At 42.1% G+C, this 12,796-nt stretch overlaps 1 protein-coding gene across 25 annotated transcripts in view; it reads right to left on the bottom strand.

The window, feature by feature from the left end:
* Npas3 (neuronal PAS domain protein 3) overlaps positions 1–12,796 on the bottom strand; it is an 824,148-nt gene that overhangs the window by 240,388 nt on the left and 570,964 nt on the right. For all 25 annotated transcript variants that reach the window (XM_006515941.3, XM_030246748.1, XM_006515942.3 and 22 more), the window contains one exon: positions 1–90. In XM_006515941.3, coding sequence (XP_006516004.1) covers positions 1–90 — 90 coding nt within the window. The remainder of the gene's footprint in view (positions 91–12,796) is intronic.

Below are 12,796 nucleotides of genomic sequence, written 5' to 3'. Positions count from 1 at the left end.
TTGTGAGAGGCCTAGGTAGATAGAGACGGTTTCAGAAATGTACAAAAATTTTCCTTCTTGATTTAGTGCAAATACGAAGCCATCCAGGGACTGTAAGGAAAAAGAATAACTGTGTTAATACATATACACAGAGATACTACTAATAAAGGAAAAAGTGAATTGAGGCCATTTTTATCTTCACGTGTAACGAAAGTCCTATGTTGGTTTATATTGCATTATATGAATGAATTAGTGGGCTAAAGACCACCCATCTTTTCTATTTAAGAGAGTTCTTTATGTCTTTGTCATTTCGACCAAGATGTATCAAGGCCATGCTGATTTTATGAGATATTGCCTTTATTTGGGGGGATTCAGTAGTAACTGCCATCAAACCAGTAGGCTCCTGGGTTAAGGAATGAAAATGAATGAAAGGATAAGGGGAATGACTTCTACTGCTTGATTGATATGAATATCAATAATTGGTTATTAATAAAGGATGCTCTCCATACACTGGGTACCTATAATGGTAAAGAAAACAGGAAGAGTCAGTGTATTATGGGTGAGTGTGTCCGGGCTAAAACCTCACACACCACAATCCAGCTTGTTTGTGATAGAGTTTCTATCGTGCCCCTTGGGAACAAAAACAGAAAGAAGAAACTAACAAAAACTGGAGGGAATAAAAGCTGTCTTCAGTGTCATCTGTCATTCAAAAGTCTCAGTCTAACTTTACTAAATGAGGATTCTAGTTTCAGTTTGGTTTGACGAATGATGGAAACCACCGTGGGATCCAAGTACAAACCCAACGCAATCAGGACTCGCCTGTTTCAAGTTCCCGTCATCCAAAGCACTTCATACCCTCCGCCATCCTCATGGGTTTTGTTTTGTGTTATTTGTCTTTAACAGGTTAGGCTGCAGAGAAGTCTGTTTCCACAGACAAAGAACTTTTAAATCTTAGTGATTTTAACAAAGGCCATGAACTTGTAAGTTCAGAAGGCGAGGTCTGGAACAAGGAATATGGACACACTAATGGCATGCTTTTATAGAAACAGGTGGAAGAAGTCAGAAATACATATTCTTGCAAACCTCAATACATTTTGGTCTACTTGAACACTGGGAAAAAAATGTGTCCTGTATGTTTAGATTCTGTGGTTTAAATGTGTTCCCCAAGGAGCAGGAGATGGAAATGTATTTTCCAGAGCTACAATGGTGAGTGGGACCTCCAGGAGGCATCTGGGGCAGTGAGTGCTGCTCTTGGGCATGCAGGGATGCTGATCTTGCTGGTGTGTATCAGTTACCATGGGAGCCACTTCTCCAGAGGATGAGTTTGGCTCTCTTTCCCTGCCTTCTCTCCAGTGCTCTCTTGCCCTTCTGACTTCTGTCATGCAATGAGGTCTCATGAAGGTCCTGACTACATGCAAGCCTTGACCTTGGTCTTTTCCCACCTCCAACAATGTGAGAAATGAATGAATCTCTGTACTCTGCAAATGATCCAGTCTCTGATAAACAGATTAGGATAATTAATTTATATACAGGAGAATACATATGCATACATTTACAGGTCAGCATGAAATGTGGATTTCCATGTTTTTTGACCCATTTTAAACATTTTCCCACACTGCTTAAAAACTGTAGAGACTCCTTACTCTGCTCTCCAATTTAGTGAGTTCTGAAAACAACTCAAAGGTCAGGTTACATTGTTTTACCAAAAGCAGATTACACAACTGGCAAATCCATACATAGATATGTTAACAGTTCACATTGACTGTACACCTGTTGCATGTACCATCTTTTAATTTCCTCAAATAACCTCTAGACTAACTATATCATCTAAATTCTTTATACCTTGACACTAACAAACTTAGCAAAGTTAGGCAATAAGCCCATCTTGCTTTGGAGGGTTGTATCTGAGTCCTGATATATCAGTGCTTTCCAATAAATACTGTTTATTTGGTATGTGTAGATCAAAGAGAAGTTAAATATTCAGAGTGTTTCCGAAGCTGTTTATATTAAGAGGGAACATACGGCTTCTTACATAGTTTTCAGTGATTTGTTCTGATGATAGAATCAGAATCTTAGGGGTAAAAGACAATGGGAGTGTAGAGTGAAGGAGGGTTCCTGAGTCACTTTTATATGAGTTATCAGACCATCTTAGCTCTGCAGATTTCCCCCAGACCACATACTGCTAAGGGGTTCTTGTCATTGACAAAATGACCAAAAGTACTTGGTCAGACACGACCTTTCAAGTGCAGCATATTAGCACTGTTCTGCTATCCTACATTGGCACCAGGCAGGCTTGGCTAGGCACAGGAAGCCAGTACTACAGGGAGAAAGGGCTTCCTCCCTCAAGCCTCGGAAGGATCCTGCTTCTACACATCTTCACCTCACATAGTACCTCTGGTAGACTAGGGTCCCTCCCTTCAACCTTCCCCTGGGAAAGAGGCTTTGCTAGACTTCCTCCTCAATCAAGTTGTTGGGACTTTCGATACAGAGAGAGTTTAGGAGGCCATCTTTACAAACCATTGCAAGTGACAGTGGAGATGTCACAAGAGAGTGAGGTGACAGCCAGAAGGCTTCTGGGGTGCAAAGGACAGATGGAGCTGACTTGTAGATGGTCCCCTGTAATGGAAACCCTCATTTCATGGAGGCATATAGGGGATATTTGGCTGGATAAGGTCAGTTAGCCAATCAATGTCTATGCCTTCTGTGCTACCATGACTTTAAAGCCCTTACAATAAGTAGGACCTTTCAGCTGGCTTTCTGTTAGACTGAATTTTTCAACAGTGGGTCATGTCTGATTCACCTGTCTTTAACCAGAAATGAATAAACCTTCAATCTAGACTTGATTAACCCAGTCCTACCTCTTCTCTTGATATCACACATTCCAGATGACTAAGAGGGATGGGAACCGTACTCCCCAAGAATCCCATTTAGGGAGTTATTAGAGTGTTTGACGATTAGGATGCCTCCAATTAATATCATCTGTGGATGCCCTTATTTTTAGAATACCAGGGTCAGAGTAGATCCTGTCCCCATCTCTCTCTCTCTCCACCTCTCTTTCCTCCCGCCCTTTCTTCCTGACTTGTTTTTTGTTGTTGTTGTTGTTTTGTTTTGTTTTTTGTTAAAGACAGGGTCCCATTTAGGTTTCCAGATTTTCAATGTAGCTTAGACTGGTTTCAAACTCTCCATGATCCTTCTACATCAGCCTTCCCAATGCTTGGTTTTTTAGGAATGTTGTTACAACATCCAGCTCTAGGTGTTAGTCTTTCTTGATACCTAGTGCCTGTCCTGAAGAGATGTGGATGCCACACCCACAAAGCTCCCCTTTTGATTTCAAGGACTGTGTCTCATGACAGTAGTTCTTGCCTGTGTGAGAGGAGTGGGTACGACAGGATGGCTGAACAGTGAGGCATGGCAAAGTTCTGTGTGGCAAAAGTAGAAACTTTGACATATCTTTAGATGAGGTTAAAAACAGGTCCATGTCTACATGTACATGGCCTAAAGACATGGTCAGCTCAGTTCAGAAGAAGACTTCAGTTCAGATCCCCAGAACCCACGTAAAGGTCAGGCAAGTGTGGAGACCCACCTGGAATCTCAGCATAGGAGGCAGACATGGAATCCCTAGCATAAGCTGGCTGGCCAGACTATCTGGGACTGGAGAGCTCTGGGTTCACCTAAGAGAGCCTGCCTTGATGGATAAGGTGGAGAACTCCTGAGGAAAACACCAAAGTCCACTTTGAGGCTCCACATGAATTTACACATGGGCATGCACACCCATGCACAGACAGGTATCAGTACACAGATGAACATCTACATACATGTGAACACATATACCCACATACATATATCACACACACACACACACACACACACACACTACAAAAATGTAATATCTAGCTGAGGAGCAGGGAAAAGGTTTAATAATCTGGCTAATTAACAGCATTTCCATGGTCTGCTCATCATTCCGGCCAACTCTACCCACAGTCTGAGATTCACCCTCATAACTCAGCCTTGACAACCTTTCGGCTACTGAACAGGAAGGGGACTGGGATAGAAAACACATTGTCAAGCTACTATACACAAGCTGCTCCCCTGTGCCTCAAGGCTGCCCCCTCCTCAGCTAGCCAACCCCTGCTATTGAAATCAGTTTGAAGGGTAACATTAATATTGATTTAATTTCAGTGTCCCAATTTTAAAGGGACATTGGAAGGTAGAAGGAATAATTCAATAGGTAGTTTGGGAAGCCAAATGTGATTAATCTGAAAGTTCTGTGGATATTTTAAAGATTTTTGAGTTGAGGGAGCCACTATACACCAATCTGTTGGATGACTACAGGCTACTTTCTAAAATATATTTTTCTAACTGCCCACTGTTTTCAACAGGCACCAATTAAGATTCTGGGGTCAAAGGGTTAATTACATCTTCTTACCCACTATGTAGAGTTTTCTGATTATTATCTAAGGTTGGATTAAGATGAAAAAGAACCTACAGAAACGTTAACGCTCAGCCTTCCTCAGAAGATTTACCACCAAGCCTGGAACCTAGCAGCTTTCCTTAAGGCAGACAGAGAACAAAACCTTAGGAGCAACAGTCAAAAAACAGCATCATAAAGATATGCAAGTATCTGATTTATCAAGACAGTTTTCTTATTACTGAAAACAGTTCCTGGCCATGCAGACGGGACTGATGGGAGAGTTCCTTTGTCACATCCCAGTGAGTTTGGGAGGCAGACAACCAGGAGCGAGGCTCAGATGCAGGAGTCAGGAGCTACAGTGTCTTGGAATAATAATGCCTGTAATTATAATTTATATCCCCTGACATCACATAATGCAGACAGTGTGAGCCACTGTTTCTTAGCCCCCAAAGCTGGATGCACCTCATAGTGTTTATCAAGGGATGAGGTTGGTCCCTCTGCAGAGTAGGGAACTAAGCAGTTTCATGACGGAGGGGTATGGGTGTTTAATGCATTGGGATAAATGGATTTTTATTTGTCAGAGTTTTGTCTCTGCTTTCCCTTTAAAGCACATTCCACCACAGCCAGACTTCTCAGAGTAAAACCTTACTAGGAGACCATCATAAGGGCAATTCACATGTCTATTACCACCGTGAAATTAGGGCTTCCTTTTTTCCAGTGTGGAAGGGGAAAGAGATCACCCTGAATTCTTTTCCTATGACCTAACACCAGCTAAAGAGAAGAGCTCCCAGTAAGCTAGGGTATTTTAATGACAGATTATTTTAAATCAAGCCCTCACCATCTGTTCCACCCCCTCATTATGAATGTAAAAAGAACATATTTCACAATTACATCAGTAAAAAAAAAAGTAAGTTCCCCGTGATCTAACTGCACACACGTGTTCCCTGTCCAATGTGTCAGGCATCTGTGATGCTCTTCTGATTCCGGCTCAGACTGGAAACAATACACCCATGAATAACATGGTCCCTGCCCGGTGCAGTGTTCCCTCCAAACCCTGACGTCTTCACTGACCCTGGCTCTCAGATCTATCTTCCCCCCTCTGTTTTAGCAACAGTTAAAAGAGTCAGAAAGAAAAAAAAATTAAGGTCCTTTGTTGCTTTTGGATGCAACCACGCTTTGATAAAATGCACGAAAATGCTGCACATGCCTTCGGTTGTTTGAGGCAATGATAGAGAAGGCACAGATTAGGCTCCCAACTTGAGAGAGCCTGAACAGAGCCCAAGGGTCCACGTGGATCTGCTTACAGGAAAGAAGGAAACCCCCCACTTCAGAGTACACAGGAAAGGGCTGGGTTCCTCCTGAATTCCTTGTCTTCCTTCCCCGCTAAGTCAGTGGCAAATGCATTGCCATTGCCCAAGGACACATCTCCCCAGCCTCAGCATGAAACTGAGTGTATTGGGTCAAATTTGACTCGACACTACAAACGAATCCCATGAAAACAAACCATGACACACCTTTCTTGTACCGTGTGACTCTAAACCTTTCAGATGAGAAAACACTGGCTCTCTCTCCCTCTCTCCTTCTCCCTCCCTCCCTCTCTTTCTTTCTCACGCTCATTCCTAGAAGAGAAGGATCAGTATAGAAGAGAAGATGGGCTACAGCAACCTAAGACACAAAAAGAACAAGGCTACGTGCTTCTGAGCCTACGACGTGGACTGGGTTTGCTTGTATATCCAAATCCCACTTTCTGGAAGCTGTGTTATCAGAGAGCTCATTTGCTTCCTCTGGGATTTGAGTTCAAGCCTGACATCCAGTCCAGAGAGAGATGAATGTCTTGATCAACATCTAACCAAATAGACTACAGGCCTGGGTATATTGTCAATGTGTCACCTTTGAGAGAGTCCCACTTGCCACACCCCCCAGGGGCAGCAGGTGAACCTCAGTGTGACTTGTGCTCAGGATCTAGGGATCCCACAGGACATGCTTGACAGTGTGTGTCACAGGGGACTATCAGTTCCTGCATAGATATTCACTGGTCCCTTTCCTTGTCTCCTCTTGCTCATGTGATGTGTTAATTAATGCAAAGGTAACCAGATCAGAGTTCAGGGCCCAAATCCATCATTCCCCAGGAATTCAGAGATCTCTTTCAAGTTAACGGAGGAACCTTCCCTTGGCAAGAGTAACACAATAGTACATTATTCTGGTCCTAAAAGACCTAAAAATATTACTGCTCTGCTTTGGCAAAACACATGGCACTTGGTCACACAGAGAGTGCCATGTGTTAAGTTGTTGGCTTTGAAAAGTAACGGAAAGAAAAAAACCAAATGTTATTTGATATCCTGTAGATTTCTAGAAAGTATTTTAAATGTGCATATATATATATATATATATATATATATATATATATAAAATAAACTATTACTAACACATATACATTACATTTATTATTAGAGTACATGGTGCAGGGACCAATATTCAGATCACTTAATAGTTACTATTGAGGAATGTTAGGCTAATTACATTGTCTGTATATATTACTGAATTCTACTTTACTGTGGGTAAACAGAAGCTCAGAGAAATTAAGCACAGGGTTTGGTGTCACATAGCCAGAATGTGTCAAGGCAGAAGGAGGATCCTGCCCTTTCTGAGACTGCCTGCTTGGGCTTCTGCAGGATCCACACTGATACAGCTGGAGCCGGGCTTTGCATCCTTCAGCATTTCTTTCCACACAAGGATTTCCCATGCATCTTCCATTTGGCAGACACTTGCTGATCCATCCCTTTGGGGGATACCTGTTGATGGCATGTCTTGCTGCCGGCCCACTTTGGGGGATACCTGTTGATGGCATGTCTTGCTGCCGACCCATACAGCCTAGGTTTCCCCCAAAGGCTAGACTCAATCTAAAAGTCTGGGACCCATGACTGAGAAAATGAGTAAGACATAAAACTAACTCTACAAAACAAAAAGGCCCAAGTCAAAGGGCAACTTCCAGTCTAAAATGCCCTGGACCCACAGGGGACCTGAGTGCTGTCACCCTGCTCCATACCTCTACAAGGCTTCCATTGGGACAAGGCATGAGTGATCACAAGTCTTTTAAACAGGCAGTGGAAACACATCAGATGTTGGAGATCAGCAGTGTCTTGCGTGAGGAGCCTAGCAGGGAGGTGTGGCTGGAAAACTCCATGGTTAATAAAGACTCACTGGGAGAGAGCAGCTCCTGGCAGAAAGCAGGGACAAGGCATGGTGACAAGACATGGTGACACACAGGTTGGCTGGAGCATAGGCTGCGTTTCCTGTTCCAGAGTTTTTCATTTAGATTTAAGGGTTTGATTTAATTCTCCTCTCTGTAAATATCTACGACATTTTATATGGAAGTTGACGTGAATGCTTCACAGGCATTTTGTTTATAGTGCTGTTCACCTGGAAGTACTTGGGGGGGGTATCAGGTGGGGGCCACATGGATGTTTCTGTGATGGCTCATCATGAGATGAATCTGTACACTGGGGAGAGGGTGACTTTAAAAGTCAGGCTTTTAAGAGAAAATAATAAATGCTTGTACATGTATTCCTTGAGGTAAGAAGTTTGTGTCAGGGGTAGTAACAATGATTAAAGAATCCTGTAAGGAATTTAGCATCTTAAAGACCATTTAGAAACCTCGGATATTAATCTGCTACGTTCCTGTGAGTTTCATTTCTAGGAACATTGTATTTGTATCTCTAGGGAAAAGGCATTAAAAAATTTGCACTGAAGGAAACTTGATTGTTACAAATGTAGTTTGGAAACTGGTTGGGGCTAATGGCTCTGCCATGAAAACCCCCCATGCTAATTTCAGGAACCCATTACAATGGAGCCCTCTGCTTTCCATTTTACAAATCACTCAACTAATTAATAATTAATTTTTATTAGGCCCTCATAAGGCCATAAATATGATGGACCAATAATAGAAACTAGCACTTAGTTCTTGAAATCGACAAAGCTCCAACCGGTGTCTGGAATCTCCCATGAGTGCTTGCAGCTCTTCTGAGCCCCACATTCTACAACATTGAAATCTTTATATTTTCTTTCTGTGCATTCCGAATGCTTAGAGGCCGTGTTGCTTCGCTGCACTAGCTCCGGAATTTAGCTCCACATGAAGCAGAGACACATATTTATGGAAAAATCAATTATTCTGATGGAATTGGGGCCTGCCCCTGAATGAGCTTGGGATAAACAACTTGGCTTCCCACTTGCTTTGGTTCTCTGCTGCCTGGCTGACCTCTGCTTTCACTGCCCATCTAGCTGCTGAGTCTAGGTCAACAGGACCAGCCTCAGCTGCTTTTCCCTGGACTGCTGTCCCTGCCACGGCTTTGACGCAATGCTCCTGCTTTGCTTTCATGTGCCTAATTATTTACCATACATAGGGTACAAGGCAGTTAGGAGCGTCTTCTGTTGTGTATGCACTTCACTATACTCAGAGCATAATGAGTAAGGTCGTACAGTTCTTCATTAGGGTAGCTTTATATAGAATCCTTTGAAGAAGCACAATTTGGCCTGTGAACTAGTTCAGCTAGGATGAAGTCAGCTATGTGTACATTAAAGGACTGATGTGTTTATAGACTCGAAACAGTGGTGAGCAGCTGTGTGGAGCTGGGTGCTTCTGAGGTGCACTTCAGGAGCAGAATGAGGATGGAGCCAGGATGTGAAAGGTGAATGAAGGGATTAGTACAGTAGAAGATTAAACTCTAGCACTTTCCTCTGACTTCTTAAAGGGTGTCTTTTGTTTGTTTGGCTATTTTATAATATGAAAAGACAAAACAGAAAGATTCTCTTCTCTTTCTCTTTCTATTCTGTGGCAATCCAACTGGGGGATTTAACACCATCCCTGAAGGGGTTCTGGCTATTTTATTTCCTGAATTTCTAGGATTAAAAGATGCATTAGCCAAAACCTTAATAGAATTTAAAACTCTGAACTACATCTTTAGCTGATGGATAAAACCCTAAGATTTTGTTCTAGATTCTAATGTTTCTGTGATGTTTCATTACGTGTGTACATTGAGCAATACGTAAATCAAAGCAAGCATGTCTGTTCTCTCAAAACTTTCTCTTTCCCTTATGGTGTGAAGAGTAAAAATAGATGCTCCTAGATTTTAAATTTTCACAGATGACCTTATGTACAGTCATAACACTATTTGATGACATATCCATTTGTCCATCTATCTAATTATGCCATATCTGTGTTCCTTACCCTTGTTCCTCAATCTCTGAAAATCATCATTCTACTGTGAACTTGTAAGAGACCAGCATCTTCACATCCCACGTGTGGATGTGTCCGAGTGATGCTTTCTCCTTTGGACCAGCATCTTCACATCCCACATATGGATGTGTCCGAGTGATGCTTTGCCTTCAGTGCCTGGTTTATTCACTTAAAGTGATGAACTCCATTTCATCCATGTTATTGTAAATGACAGTATCTCATTACTTTTTTGAATGAATAGCATCCCTCTACATATGTATACCACATTTTCTTTGTCCATCCATCAATTTCAGGGTTCTTATGAATCATGTCATTATAAGTGTGGGGTTGTAGATGTCTCTGTGACATACTGAGTTTTGTTTCCTTTGCCTGTACATCTGGGACTAGTATTGCTGGTTTACATGATGTAGGAGATACACTTTTAACTCTTTGAGAACTCCCACCCTGGTTTCTATAATAGCCACACCAAGGTACATCCTGCCAAGAGGGTGAAAGGTTCTATTTTCTCCACATCCTGAATATTTATTTATAGAAGCTGTTCTTACTGGAGTATGGTCATAGCTCACTTTGGTTTTGACTTGTATTTCCCTGATGATCAATGACATTGGTCATTTGTGTGTCATTTTGACAAATGTATAATTGAAGGGTAGCTGTCAAGATTTAAACTGGATTTATTTTTTGTACTTGACATTTTTTCTTTTACTTCCCAGCATCTCCTGGATCTAACCCTTTTGCCAGAAGAGCCCTTTACAAATGTTTCCTCGTGCTCACTTCATTGTCTCTGGAATCTGTGCTTTGCTTTGCAGAAGCCGTTTTGCTTGGGTGTAATCCCTTGTGTGTGCTTGCTTTTATTTCCTGTGCTTTCAGAATCTTGCCCTCAAATAATGCTTTCCCATTATATCATGCCACAACTTTCCCCCTGTACTCTTTTTAAATAATTTTAATGACTTTTAATAGAACCCATGGAACTAATGTTTTCTATGGAGAAGTGAAGTGGGGCTGAGGACGACATGCCTCAGTGGATAAAGTGCTTGCTATGCCAGTGTGAGGACCAGAGTCCAATGTCAGTTGTCCACGTCAGTTCTGGGTGGGTGTGGGGGCCCACTTCTAATTCTGGTGCTTGGAAGATCCCAAAATAAGCTGGCTAATGAGCCCATCCTATCAACAATCTCTGAATTCAACTAAGATACACCGACTCAAGGCATAAGGCAGAGAGCCATAAAGGAAGACATCTGACATTGACTCCATATGTATTTGCACACACGCACTTGTGAACTTGCACACACAAGTGTATGCATGCACATGTGAGCATGCGCACATACACATTCATGAATGGTACATGAATGCAAAACAAAGGAGGTTAAATATGAGTAACTGATAAGCAAAGATGAAACATGAAATGTCTATATTGAATAAGGTAGAATAAGAATAAGGATAAAGTAAGGTGATTTCAAGACAACAAAGAATGTCTGCAAACTCCGGAAATGACTGATCCTCCCACCCACTATGCCCTCCTGACCCAATGTATTTAGCAGTAAACAAAACAGCTACTCTGTATTATTTTGAATATCTGACAGACATATCAAATAATCATTATGATGATTATTTTCCCCTTAAGATTGATACTCTAATTTTCTTTAAAAATTTAAAAAACACATTCCATCTTGAAGACATTTGTAGAATAATGGATCTGTGGTGTCAGAGGGCCATTATCAAATGGTCAAAACCTTCAGAAAAATGGAGACACGTAAAATACAGATGCTCACTTCCAAGAGCTGGCAACATCCAGAGGAAAACCTCCCAGGGTAGAGGAACTACCAGGGCTGCTGCTCTCTTCACCTCATCCTCGTGAGCTACAGAGATACGCTTTCTGTTAATACCGCTTGCTTGAGTTCTTCCGTGCAATCACTGGCAAATAACACAGGTAGGAGCACAGTCCTTATCTCTGTGCCAGCACAGGCAGAAGTGCTAGGCAGGACTAAGTCTCTGTGCCTTTGTCTTGGGCTATCTGGCTGAACAGAGAGGCATATAACTAACTGCTCTAGAGCCTCCCACATCCAACACATTTGAATAGTTGTTAACATGTTTTCAGCACTCAGGACCATGTGATCTCCTGAGGATGCAGGATGGCCCTAACAGTGTAGAAGGGAGTCAGTACATCAATAACTTCCATCTACTCAAGTACCACGATGCCTCGATCTAAAGAGATTGCAAAAGAAATGTGCAGAAAGAAACTTCGCATCAACAGGCTTAGCCCAATTCTAATGGGCGAAGAAGTCTATTTACATTGTCTTTTGTCTTAATTAGCTAGATCTTTAGAACAAAGGTAATTTGAAATCAGACATTCTATAATTCAAGGAATCTGATGAATAGCATCCACCTCTCAAATGACTAAATTAGATTTACCACAAGCATACTTAGTCTAAAGAACTTGCTGTGGCCTTAGCCATAGTTACCAAAAATCCCTTCAGCCATAACTTGCATCACCGACAGTAGTTAGAGGGAGCAGCAGAGCATATTGATTAAGTCCCAAGTCTGACGTTTCCCTTGGCCCTCAGCCTAGTTTTTTAAGTGCTGGGCTCAGGAACTAATGCTTATTTTCATTAATAGAACAGTATTTATCTTAGCTGTCTAGAGTTATAAGATGTCAAGAAGATCACATTATTCACAATGAAGAAAATATGCCCCCAGAAAATCACCCACACAAGGTTGCAGAACATTTTAAAGGAAGTCTCAGCAATCAAAGAAGGTTATATCCCTATGACAACTGTTTCTTAGCTATTGCTTAGACCCCAAGTAAACCCCAGCCTCTCACACAGAAGACAGTGGCCTGAAAGCAGGGAGAGAGTACCAGGTCATAGGGAGCCATCTCTTGCAGTTAAGGCACGGCTTAGGAATCTTTGGCTTCAGTGCTGCTTTGAAACCCTCATTTCAGCCTCCTTTCTTTTATTTCCTTTTACCTTCCTCTTCTTTCCACCATTCTGTCTCCAATTCATCCGTTCATCCATCATCAGCCCAGGCGCTGGGCCTGATAGTTGCAAAAATGGCTGTACTTCATAGCCCATGGTGTGGGGCACATTTCACAGCTGATGTTCCTGTAACTCCTGCTCAGGAGGAGTCTGTCCAGGAACCCCAGGCAGGAAAGCACGTCTGACTGTGTTCTTAGCCTGACT

This window comes from Mus musculus, chromosome 12, assembly GCF_000001635.26.
Source record: "Mus musculus strain C57BL/6J chromosome 12, GRCm38.p6 C57BL/6J".
In the NCBI taxonomy this organism is placed as follows: Eukaryota; Metazoa; Chordata; class Mammalia; order Rodentia; family Muridae; genus Mus; species Mus musculus.
Note: the sequence above shows the minus strand (reverse complement) of the source record. Positions and strands in the feature narration are given on the sequence as shown.